General features: G+C 39.0%; 1 protein-coding gene across 5 annotated transcripts in view; it reads right to left on the reverse strand.

Annotated features, from left to right (window-relative positions):
- LOC111523473 (Golgi apparatus membrane protein TVP23 homolog B) overlaps positions 1 to 15,649 on the reverse strand; it is a 59,237-nt gene that overhangs the window by 31,850 nt on the left and 11,738 nt on the right. For 3 of the 5 annotated variants that reach the window (XM_023188077.2, XM_023188080.1, XM_023188081.1), the window contains 4 exons: positions 11,262 to 11,351; positions 9,990 to 10,121; positions 4,375 to 4,503; positions 826 to 1,978 (listed from right to left, as the gene is read on the reverse strand). In XM_023188077.2, coding sequence (XP_023043845.1) covers positions 1,952 to 1,978; positions 4,375 to 4,503; positions 9,990 to 10,121; positions 11,262 to 11,351 — 378 coding nt within the window. In that variant the 3' untranslated portion in view covers positions 826 to 1,951. Of the gene's footprint in view, positions 1 to 825; positions 1,979 to 4,374; positions 4,504 to 9,989; positions 10,122 to 11,261; positions 11,352 to 15,649 lie in introns of those variants that run through there. The other 2 variants (XM_023188078.2, XM_023188076.2) reach the window with 2 other exon arrangements.

Raw genomic sequence — 15,649 nt, forward strand, 5'->3', positions numbered from 1 at the left:
TCCAGCCAGGGCGACAAGAGCAAAAGCTCTGTCTCAAAAAAAAATTCAGACAAGTTCAGGGATGCTATACACAAGATGGGATTCAGACAATATCTACCTCATTTATTTGCCATTCACAAAACGAAGCCTTTACCACATAGTCCAAGATGGCCGCTCTAGTTCCTGCACTGTGTCTACCTTTCAGGAAAAAGGGGGAAGGGATGGGCATGCCTCCTCCTTTTAAGGATACTTCCTGGAAATGTTATCCATTGGCCCGAACTCGGTCATGTGGCCACACCAAGATACAGTGATAAAATTTGGGAAAGGTTATCTTTATTCCAGGATGCCATGCCCTAGCTAATTAGGTGGTAAATCTTTAGAAGGGGAAAAACGAATATTAGGGAATATATGGTAGTTCCTGCCACATGCATATTCTAAAATTCAGTTGTTACTTGGTTTAGGATTACAGTTCAAATAACACAGTTACCTAAAAGAACTATACCAATGTATCCTCTGTTAGACTCTCAACCCTAAAGATTTAGGTTAGATCTTTCAGATTAAATTTTAAAATGTCTTCAGTGCAGTATCAATTCTTCTCACCACACAGAACAGGTGAGTATAAGTAAAATAAACAAGCTCTTAACAAATTATTAATTTTTAAGAAAGGAAAAGGCATTTAGAGTAAATATTTTCTCTAAAAATACTAATATATCATGTTTTATATCCTACAGATATTCCTGTAATCTGTTTTCCTTAGGAAAGTCACTCAATAACCGGAAGTTCTGTTACATCATCTAAAGTATTACATATTTGTCATGAGGATTAAATGAGATTACACATGTCAAATGCCTTGTAAACAGTAGAATTTTATACAAATATAAAGTTTTGCACCTTCAAAGCTATCACTCCAATAAGACACTTATTCAATTAAACAAATAATCTTAAAAACTATTTTAACAATGTACAAATATATTCACAACATAATCTGCTGATTAAGACTTCAACAAAGTTTATAATACCTACAACAGAATTTACAAATGCCTACAATAGTTTGTAGATTGGTTTACAGTTACACAGAATGCTTTAAGAAATACCATTAATACAAATGCATAATTTATAATCCCCATTATAGCAAGAAAAAAAATAGATTCAGATAATAAAATGTCTTTTAGGCATTTATTATGCCAAGTATGTAAATGATTATTCTCATTATGACATGAGAATAATGCTCTTTTAGTGGTAAAAGATCTATTAGCTCAAGGTCCACTGAATAGCTTTCAATCTAACTATCCTTTCTGTAAAATAAATAGAACAGCAGCAATCTCTGGGTATTCCTTAAACGATGATGATTCCACTTATGTTAACTGGGCCTTAAGTAAATGACTTTTTACAAATAAAAATAAGATTTTAGAAAGTAGTTAATACCACTGGCCCTAATTGTTTTCACTTGCTTGTATGCGTCTAAGAAATTTCCCCATGAAGTACATATTAAAAACTAACAATAATTTCTAACTTATACATAAGCTAAAGAGCTCACTCTTACCATGGAAGCAAAATTTACTCCTGAAAATAATCTACAGAAATAATATGTAAACACATAGAGCTTTGAGACAGACTAAGAACATCCTCCTATGTTTCATGGATCAAAATGCAAAGGTCTCCATTACCTATGTAAATGAACACTTTCATTAACTTGGGATATACTGATATTACATGGCTGTGTGCATACCTATGGAACATGTGCATACCTACACCACAGAATAAATCCAACATATACTTTCTAGCCCCAAATGCTGGAAAGGAAATAAAAACTTAATATGAAAACTACTTTTCCTTTTTATAAATAAAGCTTTTAAGTGGAAAAACAAAGCCAACACTCCTCGTTGCAACATGGACTAAGCTCTAAAAGGTTCAGAGTCAAGAATCTCTTCAGTTGTTCCCCAATGTAACAAGCACATTAAGTTTTCTCTATTCAGGAAGTCTGACCATCTCCAGTGTTCTGCAAAAGACAAAAAAAAAAAAAACTCCTTAATATCAAAGTTATTTCACTTCACACACCATGGACTTCAAGGCCTACGCCTAGGAAAACATTCTATATTTCTAAGCAGAGCATTACCTTACATACAATGGCCCAATCACATTAAAAAGTAGACATGCCAGGACAGGAGCGGTGGCTCACGCCCTGTAATACCAGCACTTTGGGAGGCTGAAGTGGGCGGATCACACACTCCAGCCTGGGTAGAAAGAGCGAGATTCCGTCTCAAAAAAAAAAAAAAAGTAGACACGTGCTACTGAAGTAAACCCATGGATACCATCATCCACCCAGCTGTCCGGTTTGTCCCATTTGAGCAGATGCCAGTACCATGTAAGACACTAACCCTATCCATGTTATGCCAGGTTTAAGGTTTAATTTCACCTGTATTCCATGGCCCTCCCCAGACCTTCAGAAACACTGAAAATTCTAAGGAAAAAAACCTAATAAGTACATACATGAAAGTTACCCTAAGGTGGACCACAGTAAAGGTATACTGGGACCATGCAAATATCCTTCGGAATGAGATGATCATGTCCCTACATGAATATTCACTTTCTCTACTTTTCATCTTCTGGAAGAGAAACTGTACAGTAGCATAAAAAGAACAATAAATTTTGAGTACAAAGGGCTGGGTTTAAGATCTAGCTTTGTACCACTTATTAGCTGTATAATCTTAAGTAAATAATTTAATTTCTCAGGGCTTTAGTTATCTAAAATGTAATCCCTGGACCAGCAGCACCCTCAGTACCACCCAGAAACCTGGGAGAAATGCAAATTATGAGACCCTACCCCCAGATCTACTGAATAAGGGGTCTGGAGGTAGAACTCAGCAATCCTGTGCCCTCTAGGTGATTCTCATGTATGTTCGAGTTTGAGAATCCCTGTCCTATATAACATCACTTGCCCAACCTACTGTACTAACCAAACACAAGGTATTACTCATATAAAGACCTTGTCACTTTTTTTTTTTGAGACACAGTTTCGCTCTTGTTGGAATAAGAGCTAACTCCCAAGCTGGAGAGCAATGGCGCGATTGCAGCTCACCACAACCTCCGCCTCCCGGGTTCAAGAGATTCTCCTGCCTCAGCCTCCCTAGTAGTTGGGATTACAGGCATGTGCCACCACGCCTGGCTAATTTTGTATTTTTAGTAGAGATGGGGTTTCTCCATACTGATCAGGCTGGTCTCAAACTCCCGACCTCAGGTGATCTGCCCGCCCCGGCCTCCCAAAGTGCTGGGATTATAGGCATGAGCCACTGCACCTGGCTGACCTTGTCACTTTTCCCAAGAGATTTAACCAATAAGTATTTACCTATGACAACTACTCATCCTCCTGAAAACCCTGATGTTGGGGTATTACAGTAAAATCCTTATGTTCTAGGGGGAAAAAACATCTGAGTACAAATGTTATGGTCCTTTTGTGATTCAACTGTTCTACCTAAAACCATACAACATACAGGCCGGGCGCGGTGGCTCACACCTGTAATCCCAGCACTTTGGGAGGCCGAGGCAGGAGGATCATGAGGTCAGGAGATCGAGACCATCCTGGCTAACATGGTGAAACCCCGTCTCTAGTGAAAACACAAAAAAATTAGCCAGGTGTGGTGGCTGGTGCCTGTAGTCCTAGCTACTGGGGAGGCTGAGGCAGGAGAATGATGTGAACCTGGGAGGTGGGGCTTGCAGTGAGCCGAGATCGTGCCACTGCATTCCAGGCTGGGTGACAGAGCAAGACTCCGTCTCAAAAAAAACCATACAACATACATTCTTCAAGGATATTCACTTAACGCTCCCATAATTAATGAAAAACAACTGAACTTAAAAGTAATTTTTAAAAAATAAGTTATTATCAATGACAGTTTATCCTTCCTGGCTTTAAAATAATTTTAGGATACTGACAATACACTTCCAGAATGTCTTGAACATCCCCAAAGAGCAATTAAAACATCTTTATCTTTATATTTAAATAACTAAATGCCTTTAAAAAACTTCTGTTCAGGAGTGTTTCATAAAAATTAAACTATGGGCCAGGCGCAGTGGTTCACACCTGTAATCCCAGCACTTTGGGAGGCCGAGGAGGGAGGATCATGAGGTCAGGAGATCAAGACCATCCTGGCTAACATGGTGAAACCCCGTCTCTAGTAAAAACACAAAAAAATTAGCCAGGCATGGTGGCGGGCGCCTGTGGTCCCAGCTACTCGGGAGACTGAGGCAGGAGAATGGTGTGAACCCGGGAGGCGGAGCTTGCAGTAAGCCAAGATTGTGCCACTGCACTCCAGCCTGGGCAACAGAGCAAGACTCCATCTAAAAAAAAAGATTAGAAATAACTGCATTAGTCACTGATCACATCCAGAACACACTTACTTGTCGTAAGAACTGCTTTCCAAAATATGAAGTAGCCATGCTGGTTAAATTCTTTCTGCTGCCCACCTTACACCTGATGTAACCATACAGGTTAGCACCTTGTAGTACCACACCCATGATAACCACCGCCTGGGACAAGGGAAAAAATAATCAGTGGTTACTGGCCTGAAATTGACCCTTCTCTGTGCCATAAATGAGACAAGGCAGATTGTCATGAGAAAGAGAGGGAAGTGGAAGCTCTGCAAAGCCATGATTGTGCCAGTGAGAGTTTTCCAGAGACAGCTGCCAGAATAGACCCAACTGATAGACGCTCTGCACAAGGCATGAGTCATTCACCCAGAAAGTATTTACTAAACACAACCGCTCTATGTGCCAGGCACATACTAGCTGCTGGGCATGCAGTAAAGGGGGAGCCTTCTTGCTCTGTTTCCCACTGGTCTGTGAGTAAAGTTAGGAAAAGTAAACGAGACTCAGGAAAGGCTCAAATGTTAATTATTCCCGTAAGAATTACAAAAGAACAGTCAAGAGGTAGATCAAGTCCAATAAACTGAGAGCAGGCAGGGGTGAATCTCTGCTCTGTGTGACAACTGGCTTCTAGTAGAGGGGATACAATGTCCTAAGGGAGCAATCAACAGATGCCTGCCTTCCCTGAGGAGGGAGACAGCTCCAAGGGGAACTGTACTTTAGCAGAGCTGTTTGTTCCTTTGAGTTTCTTTTTCTCACCTATGGTGATCCCACTAGGATCAATGAGAAGTGAGAAAAAGAAACTCAAAACCCATTCTTTAAAAATTTCTAATTAATCTCAATTAGAAAAATTAAGACAATGTGAGGAATTCCCATGGTTAAAGATTCTAATACAGTGACCAGCAAAGTTCTTCTGTAAAGGGCCAAATCATAAATATTTTAGACCATACGGTCTCTGTTGCAATTACTCAACTCTAATGTTCTAATCCAAAGGCAGCCATAGACGATATATAAATGCGCAAGGCTGTTTTTCAATAAAAACTTACAAAAACAGGTGTCGGGCTGGATTTGGTCTGCAGGCCATAGTTTGCCAACCCTTGTTCTGGAATAAACAGCTCATCGACCATTCTACTCTTTTATATCTGTGACAAGCAAAACAGCTCAATGAAATGTCTTTTTCCAATCTAGATTTATTCTCCTCACCCTTAACAAGATGTATGGCTGATTTTAATGTTTAATTAATAGATTTAAATATTTGATTAACGAACAGGTTCACATTCCTAGTAAAAGACAAGGAGGTGGTCCTTTCTGTTCTAAATTTATGTTTCATGGAATTAAACGTGTTAGTGTATTAAGAGGTTGCTAGTTACCTACATAAATATAAAACTGTGTCTTTATTTGAATAAATGTCTTTTTAACTTCCCATGCTTCTCAAATAGTGGCGCTGCTGGGTATGTATATATCAACATGCCAGGGTACACCTGAATTCACAGACCAATCACAGGTCCTGCTAAGGCATCAATTTACTCAATGGCAACAAATGTTAAAATCTGTAAGTTAAACTTCTGGTTTAAGATGGTGCAGTGAAGTCAGGCATGAAGATCTTCCTCCCCTTAAGGTATAAACAGGAAACAGCGTTTTTAAAAACGCAAATAAACTAATACCAACAAACATAAAAAAGGGCTGGTGGCCGAAGAGCCAGCCTGGAGCAGCTCTACACAGCTCCACACTCTCCAAAGAAGCTCTAAGGAAGATTTCACTAATAATTGCCATCCCCAGCAACTTACAGAAAAGCAAAAGACCTGAGAAAAAATATGCAGAAACAGCCATGACAACAGAAACTCCTCCCAACTAACAATGGCCCAAAAAGGCAGGAAAATCCCTGCAGCTGGCCATAGTGGTGCCACCAGGTGGGAAGAAGGCAGGAGAGGAAGCACAGAAGCATCAATAATCATGAGAGCTGATCATCTTAAGAGAAGTGAGAAGGTGGGAGACTCATGGAGAGCCTGGGTGAAGCCCCTTCCTGTCCTGTGGTCTTAACCCATTTATTTTTATTATTTTTAATTAATTCTTTCTTTCGAGATGGAGTCTCGCTCTGTCGCCCAGAATGGAGTGCAGTGGCACAATCTCTCCTTGCAAACTCCGCCTCCTGGGTTCACACCATTCTCCTGCCTCAGCCTCCCGAGTAGCCGGGACTGCAGGCACCTGCCACCATGCTAATTTTTTGTATTTTTAGTAGAGACAGGGTTTCACCATGTCAGCTAGGATGGTCTCGATCCTCCTGACCTCGTGATCTGCCCGCCTCGGCCCTCCCAAAGTGCTGGGATTACAGGCATGAGCCACTATACCCAGCAGTCTTAACCCATTTATGCTGTAGGTTGCAATTTTGTGAATTTTTGCATGAGTGAAAAATCAGACCTTGGTGATGACCTTGAGCAGTAGGATATAAATAACTCCTACATGCTTAGCGTTCCAATAATGGAACACTAGGCATAAGTAGGTTAACACAGGATCAAACTGGCTTTCACATAACCTCTCCCTGTTTTGTTTTAAGGAAGTAGAAACACTGCTAGAAAAAGACTGGGCTGACTCTCCTGGATGGATGCTAAAACTCCAAGGTCTCACAAACAATCCAAAGCAGAAGGGAAGAACCAGAGGAGAGTGCACAGCCAACCAGGAGACAAGAGCTCCACTAAGGAAGAGAACGCAAAACCAGGCCGCCCAGCCAAGACAGCCAGAGCCTGGCGAGTTCTCCACCTCGCACCTCACACCTGTGTCTTAATGCCACCAAACCCAGCACTGCAACTCCAGCTCAGAGCAGCAGCCACATGCCTCAGACATCAGGGGAAGGTGGTCAAGGAAGATTCACCCTCACTAAATCAGCAGAAAGAGAAGGGCTGGACAGGGCTGTCACTGTTAGGATAAGCAAAATGGATAAGAACAAAGGGAAGTGCATTTATGCAAAACTATAGCAAAAGAAGAAACAAGCAGCACAGTATACAGAAGATAGGTGAAGAATCTACTCAGAAAGAAAAAAAAAAAAAAATCAAAATAAAAGCATTCCTGGGAATACTTCACCGTATAGAAAAACCTAAAGATAAGAACTCAAAAAGCATGAGGATGAGATAACAAACAGGAGATGAAAACGGAGCTGACAAAGCTAAGGAAATACAGAGAGAAGCCTTAGCTGAGCACCTAAAATAGTTACTGTTCTCTCCTCTGCCCTCTCTACCCCATTACTTTGTATCATTAAGTAACATACCCTACTGTATCTTTTACTGTCTACCTTCCACTAGAACATAAGCTCTACTGGAACAGTCATCTTGTTTACCTGTCCCCTAACTTATCCCCGTGTCCCCAGGCCGCTCTGACATAACAGTGAACTCTTAAAATTGCTGAATAAATAAGGAAATGAATAATTACAGCAACAAGAAAATAGTAGATGAGAACAAATAAAAATGATCCAACACAGACATAACTAATACTTCAAAATTAAAGGTCAAAACATAGAACACAAATAAATGCAAAGATTTAACAGAAAAAAATTTTCCTGATTCCAAGTAAAACTTTAGACTGCCTGTCTCAGAAAGGCACACAGGCTCCAGAAAATTGATATGGAAAGATAAATACAGGTACATCCAGGTTACACGAACTAAAAAAAACAAAACAAAACCTTATGGGGAGAGATTACAAAGGTTAAGTAAGCCTGGCCTCAGACTTCTCCAAAATATTCATTATAAGAAAACGATGGAATAGCATCTTTCAAAAGGAAACAAACTGTGACCCAAGAATATTAATCCAGCCAGGTCATCATTCAAAAATGGTCAATAGGCTCATATGTTTAAACATGAGTCAAAAGAAAATGTAACCAACCAATAAGTAAAAGGAGAAGCTGCAGTAAGACTGGTGATAGGCAATGAATCGATTTTTTTAAAAAACAGATCAAAGACTGAACACCCACTAAGAAATATGTTTTCAAAAGGTAACTATTGTAATACTTGGTAACACAAAAATAACATTGGAACAAACAAGAAAGGAGGAGACTCATAGGAAGGAATATGAGTGTTTATTTCTTCCCTTTCTAAACAGAGTCTATTAAGTCAATAAACAGGTTTAAGTACATTAATTAATGTTACAAAGAAAACCACTAGAAGGACTAAAATAAGACTACAATAAGCAAAACTCTAGAGGTAGGAGCAGGGAGAAGTTAAAGAAACCATATGAGTGTAAAGTTTCCCATTTTCCAGAGCAGGAAATCTACAAATATTGAATAAATTTCCTAATTCATGAAAGAGGGTAATGATATAAACATATAAAGTAATTAAAGGTAACTACTAGAAGAACTAAAAAAGACAGTAAGTTTCCAAATCCAAAGAAGTATGAATGTATGAGCACACACAAAGAAAAAAAGAACCTGGCCGGGTGCGGTGGCTCAAACCTGTAATCCCAGCACTTTGGGAGGCCAAGACGGGCGGATCACGAGGTCAGGAGATCGAGACCATCCTGGCTAACACGGTGAAACCCCGTCTCCACTAAAAAATACAAAAAACTAGCTGGGCGAGGTGGTGGGCACCTGTAGTCCCAGCTACTCGGGAGGCTGAGGCAGGAGAATGGCATAAACCCGGGAGGTGGAGCTTGCAGTGAGCTGAGATCCGGCCACTGCACTCCAGCCTGGGCGACAGAGCCAAACTCCGTCTCAAAAAAAAAAAGAAAAAAAGAACCTGTATCACAAAACAGAATTAAAAAAATACTACAAATTAGGAGGAAAAACATAATTAAGGTCAAAATATACCTGATATCAGTAAATATTGTGTGAAATTTTTTCACACAATATTTACTGGTATCAGATATAAGACAGAATAAGAAAAAATAATACAAAAGAAAGAATAAGACTTACAAATTGGGTCAAGTGACAAACTATATTTTCCAAAGACAGCAGCAAGAATATCTCCTCTTCCACAAAGTCTTCTAGCACCTTCTTATTCCTTATCAAGAGTAGAGTCTAATTCCTATTTCCTTGAATGTGGGTGGGCAGCAGAAGTGATACTATGACACCTTAGGCTAGATTGTAAAAGCTTGTGAGCTAGAACACCCCACAAGTGAAGTACTAGGCCTCCATGTAAACAGTCCCACCACCATCAGGCCACCACGCCATAAGGAAGCCCAAATTAACGCACATGGAAAAACACGTGGAGAGGCCATGGGATCTCATGAAGAGGAGATGGCTTACAACCCCCAATCATTCCAACTATTGTGTGACTGCAACTACTCAAGACCCCAAGCCAGAATCTCCCAGCAGAGCCCTTCCCAAGATCCTGACCCATCGAAACTGTGAGATAATGGCTGTTGTTTTTCTAAGCCACTAAGTTTTGCAGTGAATTCTTATGCAGCAATAGGTAACCAAAACAGATTACCAACCATTATTTCCAGAAAAGACCACTAATATCCTAGAAAACGGGTGGGAAGGGGTCTTTTAGGATCTCTTCTCCAGTATTATACAGAAAGGTAGAGTTGGGAGCAAAACTTGGAAATTATATGATGAAGCTGCCTATTCAAGATAGATCCCTAATGATAAGGACTTGGTTGTTGCTTCCTATGATTACCATCAGACATCTTAATGGATTGTTTGAAAGTTCTACATTGATACTCACCAACCATTTTACTCTGAAGGAGAAGAGTGCACTAAAGGCAAATATTACCCACAGCACTGGACAGGCAATAAGTCCCAACCAAAAGATTCTTGATTCAGCCTCTGATACAGTTTTATTCTCTTGAGAGGACTCCTATAAAAGAACATAAATTCAATAATCATGTTGTGAGATTTATCAATAAAAAGTTCAACATGTTTAATAAAAAACATATTACTCACAAGTTCAAACATTAATACAGACAGCCCAAGTTCTAAGTCAGAAGCCAAAAAAACATGACTTCCACTCTTGTAATTTTAGGAACTGATCTATATTAACGCTAGAATTTTGCATTTTCAGGACAGGATGGATGGTTTACCACAACACATGACAGTAAAGAGTGGTCTCTGATAGGCTTCAATTCTTCTTGCACTTGTACTACTTATTCATAAGGAAGCTCCAAATGATACCTTTCTGAGTAAGGATCAAGGAAATCACAGTTATAATCACTCTGGAGACTAAAAGGTCAAATTAGCATCCAGAGGAGGGAAAAAAATGGAATTAAGGGATTCATGACAATTATCAAAATGTCTTAGCAATACCCAGGAATTTATAAGGGTGGTAAGTTGTGTCCAAGGTAGATTCTATAATATAAAAGAATACAGGCTCATTGAACACAGTGCTACTTTCTTAAAATAACTTGTCAATACCCTTGATGTACTGCTGCCAAGAATTTGGTCCTCTGCTTCCAAAACTCATTTCCACGAGGAAAGTGAATATTCACTATAGTGTAGCAGGCTAACCCAAAACAGACCGGGACCCCCAGGGCTCCTGAAGGCAGAAGCTTGAAGAATAGAGTGCTCTGATCAGCTTTTCTATCCAGTTGCACTCCTCCTCCTCCTTTTTCCTGCCCAGAAAGGAAAGACGACCACAGGAGCAAAGACAGAACAAGATGTTGAAAGCAGTTATCTGCTGGGCATAGAGGGATTCATGGAGATACTAACAAAGGCAACACAGAGGTATTTTATCAGCAGTCCCTGACAGGCAGCTTAGCACACTGTATAAACGCTGACCCAGTGTCTTTCCTCAAAGTATTCTGTTCTGTGTATTGCTTGTTTCTGGTCTGAACTAGACAGAAAAATGCATTAAATTCTAGAAGGCCATCTCCTTTAGTACCGACATGCCAAGCGATTTGCTGAGTGTTTTTCATTCTGAATACTTCATCTTCTAATATTTAAATATAATCTACAAATAATTTAGCTGATAACACTATTTAAAACAAAAAAGGCACTTTACCTTTCTAGATTCAAATACCCAGTGGCTCTTTCCATCTTCATCAATGTGATTCCACCAACGTAGGCCAACCATTAGTCTACCTGTGACATTCTGGTGAAGATTAATGTAAACAGGCACATTTTAAAAGTATTATTTAAAGATCTATCATCAGCTCATATCTTAGTGTAACATTTCACAAACAAAAACCTTCAGCTTTACCTCCATAATATCCAGTTAGCAAAGACTACTATATATCAGGCCTGGCTAAATGATTAAGTAAAATGATAATGGCAGTACTAGTAGAGGTAGAGGTAACAGAGCAAGCCACAAGTCTACCCATAAACATTACCCCTTCTCTTTTCCCTCATGAACAATTTGCCCTTTCTCCAGTTCCCTAATTTTCCCTAAACTCCTTGCTATTTGGTTACTGTGACCTACCTTACATCCTGACTATAGCTACATATATTTTACAACTATATATCCCCAAAAATGGTTACACACACTAGCCTTCAGTCAGTCTCTTGAGTATACCAAGCTCTTTTCCTATTTACTAAGGTAACAAATTCCTTTGATAGCTTTCCTAGTGTTTATTTACTCAACAAATATTTACTGAGCATCTACTATGTGCTGGTAATACAACAGTGACTAACAGATACCATCTCTTTTCTCAGAGAAAGAGGTGAAGAGGAAGCAGACAACCAATGTACAAATGTACCATTATCAACTGAGGTTAAGTCCTGCAAGGGAAAAGTGTGGGATGATTGAAGAGTATAACAGCGAAATTTGATCTAGTCTGGGTATCAGAAAATGACTCTCTGAGGAATGAACATTTGGAATGAAATTTAAAGAATAAATAAGAATCAATAGTACCGGGGATGTTTAATTAATGATGTCCACTAATAGATTCAGTGGTTCTGTGAACTTCGATGGGTAAAAAAAATGTTATCTTCGTTTCCATTAACCTCTGGCTGAAATTTAACATCTCTTTAAATTACGAATGTAGACAACAAACTACGAATGTCGGTAAAATTAAAAAACACCTTGACAAAACAGAAATCGCAGACATTTTTTTATTTTGTACTATACCTGCTACAGTTACCTCAAAATATTGTAGGTTTTTTGTTTTTTGTTTTGTTTTTTGTTTTTGAGATGGAGTTTCGCTCTTGTTGCCCAGGCTGGAGTGCAATAGGGCAATCTCAGCTCACTGCAACCTCTGCCTCCCAGGTTCAAGTGATTCTCCTGCCTCAGCCTCTTAAGTAACAGGGATTACAGGCATGCACCCCACGCCCAGCTAATTTTGTATTTTTAGTAGAGACGGGGTTTCTCCATGTTGGTCAGGCTGGTCTTGAACTCCTAATCTCAGGTGATTCACCGGCCTCAGCCTCCCAAAGTGCTGGGAATACAGGAGTGAGCCATCGCGCCCAGCCTCAAAATACTGTTTAGGCTCACCACTGCTTTGAAAGTAGTTAGCATATCTTTAAATTATTAATGGAGATAACAAACTATGAATATAGATAAAATTAAAAACACCCTGACACAATAGAAACCACAGACATTTTTCATTTCATACTATACTTGCTGCAGTTATCTCAAAATATTGTTTATGCTCACTACTGCTGTGAAAGTAGTTATTAGACTTGCCACTAGATCTTACCATTAACAAATTTATAAAGTATCGTAGTCCTCCCTTATCTGCAGGGTATACAATCCAAGACCCCCAGAAGATGCCTGAAATCGCGGATAATACCAAACCCTATATATGCTATATTTTTTCCTATACATACATACCTATGATAACGTTTAATTTCTAAGTAAGGCACAGTAAGAGATTAATAACAAGAAATAAAAATAGAACATTTATAACAACACAATCTAATAAAATGTATGTGAATGTGGTTCTCTCTCCTCACGCAATATCTTACTGTGTAGTATAGTGTACTACAGTAACTGAAACCACAGAAAGTGAAACCTCAGATAAAAAGATTAGGAATCCCTGTATTAAGGTGATGTGGGAGCAAGAAGAGCATTCCAGATAGAGTAGTAGGCACTGACGCCCTAGAATAAAGTATAATCTATGGATTTATGGGACTTGGTCATTAATTGGATATGGAGTAGGAAGGAGGCAACTGATACATTTCTGGTTTGCTCAAGTAAAAAAAATAGTGATTCCAGACCCTGTGAAAGGGAACATTTCAAGAAGAAGAGTGGGGAGTGGAAGATGGCAAGTAGTATTTTACATATGTTAAGAGATGAGATGCCTGGCCAGTCATGGTGGCTTACTTGGGTTCAAGACCAGCCTGGCTAACATAGCGAAACCCTGTCTCTACTAAAAATACAAAAATTAGCCAAGCATGGTGGCACATGCCTGTAGTGTCAGCTACCAAGGAGGCTGAGTCAGGAGAATCGCCTGAACCCGGGAGGCGGAGGTTGCAGTGAGCCGAGATCACACCACTGCACTCCAGCTTGGGCGACAAAGCGAGATTTCATCTCAAAAAAAAAAGATCTGAGATGCCTTCAAGACAGCCACATAAAAACGTGAAGAAGACACATGGAGAGGCCTTGAGTTGTGAAGACAAACCTGAATGGAGATACAGATCTGGAAGGCAACACAGCTTACAGATCAGCAGTCAAAACCAGAAGCACAGATGGCACTCCTTAGGAAAGGAATACAGGAGAAGAAAAGAAGAGTCTTATGAAACCAAAATTCCTATGGGAGAGATGTTAAGTGGGGGAAACAAAAAAAAAAAAAAAAAAGAGCTGGCAAGGGAGACCTAAACCAGAAGTATTTTCAAAGAATGCTCTCAGAATACTTTCAAACTCTTCCATGTTCCCATTTTCCAACTCTTTCCTGTTTTTATCTTTATTAGCTTATTTTCCTAATTTCTCAGGCTTATAGCTTATTTTTGAAACTTCTGGATTCAAGTAGTCCATTATTTTCCCTCTTTCTATTATTTTCCCTCTGAATTCAGTTTTTGACATATTCAGAAAGCTTGACTGTAAATGATCACCATTAAGGTATAAATAACCTATATTTACTGTTTTTTGCTTCCTTTTAAACCCAATTACATAGCAGTTGGCTTTTTAAAAAGAATTCCAATTTTGACAACCACTTTCTATTAATTTCTAGTTCTGTTTCATTGGACTAGAAAATGTAGGTGCTCTGGGCAATTTTATTTCGATTTTCTTCACAGTGATACTTAGTCAATTTTTGTAAATGCTCCACAGGCACTTTACAAGAACGTATTCTGTCATACAAAGTCTCAAAAACTGCTATTAAATTGACGTTGCTAATTATTTCATTCAGATCCTTCAGACCTTAGTTATTTTTTGGCACTTTGGTTTGTTAAAGATTGTAGTTTGTTAGACTTATCATAATGCTTTTCTATCTTCTAATATTTCTAATTTTTTTAATACATAGTTTGATATAATTTTACTCTGAATGATCTTCACTGTGATTCATAAAATGACTTCTTTTTGTTCCTCTGTGCTTTCTTACTCTGATTCATATCTCATCTGATAATCATACAATGCCAAGTTTCTTTTTGTTTGAGTTGATCTGATGTTATCTTTGCCTTCTTTTATTTTTTCTAATGTCATTAATGTGGTTAGATCTTTTGTTTGGACTTTGATTTCCGACCCGATCTTAATATTCTTGTCTTTAAATGGGTATTTTAATCAAATTACATTTACTATTATAATGAATTTGCTATTACTTACATCACCTTATACATGTGCTTTCTGATTTAAGCTTCCTTGACACTTGCTTTGTTTTCCTTCTTTTGCTCTATGAACTGTTTTACTTGCTCCATCTTCTCTAATGTTTCAGAAGATACATGACTTGTTTTAAATTTTACTAATAGTTGTCATTAAATTTTTAAAACCATTATTTAACCTTTTTTACTCAATTTGTCAGAGTGAAGAATAAAATAAAAACCAATATAAGCTTTAGCATTTAAACATACCTTTAAATTATTTTCCGTTCTCTACCTCTTCTTTATCTTCATTAATATTACCTAGGGCAAGCCTATCCAACCCGCTGCAAACAGGCCTCATGCTGCCCAGGACAGCTTTGAATGTGGCCCAAGAGAAATTCATAAACTTTTTTTTTTTTCTGAGACAGAGTCTCACTCTGTCGCCCAGGCTGGAGTGCAGTGGCGCGATCTCAGCTCACTGCAAGATCTGCCTACCGCGTTCACGCCATTCTCCTGCCTCAGTCTCCAGGTTAGCTGGAACTACAGGTGACCGCCACCATGCCTGGCTAATTTTTTTTTTTGTATTTTTAGTAGAGACGGGGTTTCATCATGTTAGACAGAATGGTCTCGATCTCCTGTCCTCATGATCCACCCGCCTTCGCCTCCCAAAGTGCTGGGATTACAGACATGAGCCACCACCTGGCCAAGAAAATCATA

This window comes from Piliocolobus tephrosceles, chromosome 16 (genome assembly GCF_002776525.5).
Source record: "Piliocolobus tephrosceles isolate RC106 chromosome 16, ASM277652v3, whole genome shotgun sequence".
NCBI classification, from domain to species: domain Eukaryota; kingdom Metazoa; phylum Chordata; class Mammalia; order Primates; family Cercopithecidae; genus Piliocolobus; species Piliocolobus tephrosceles.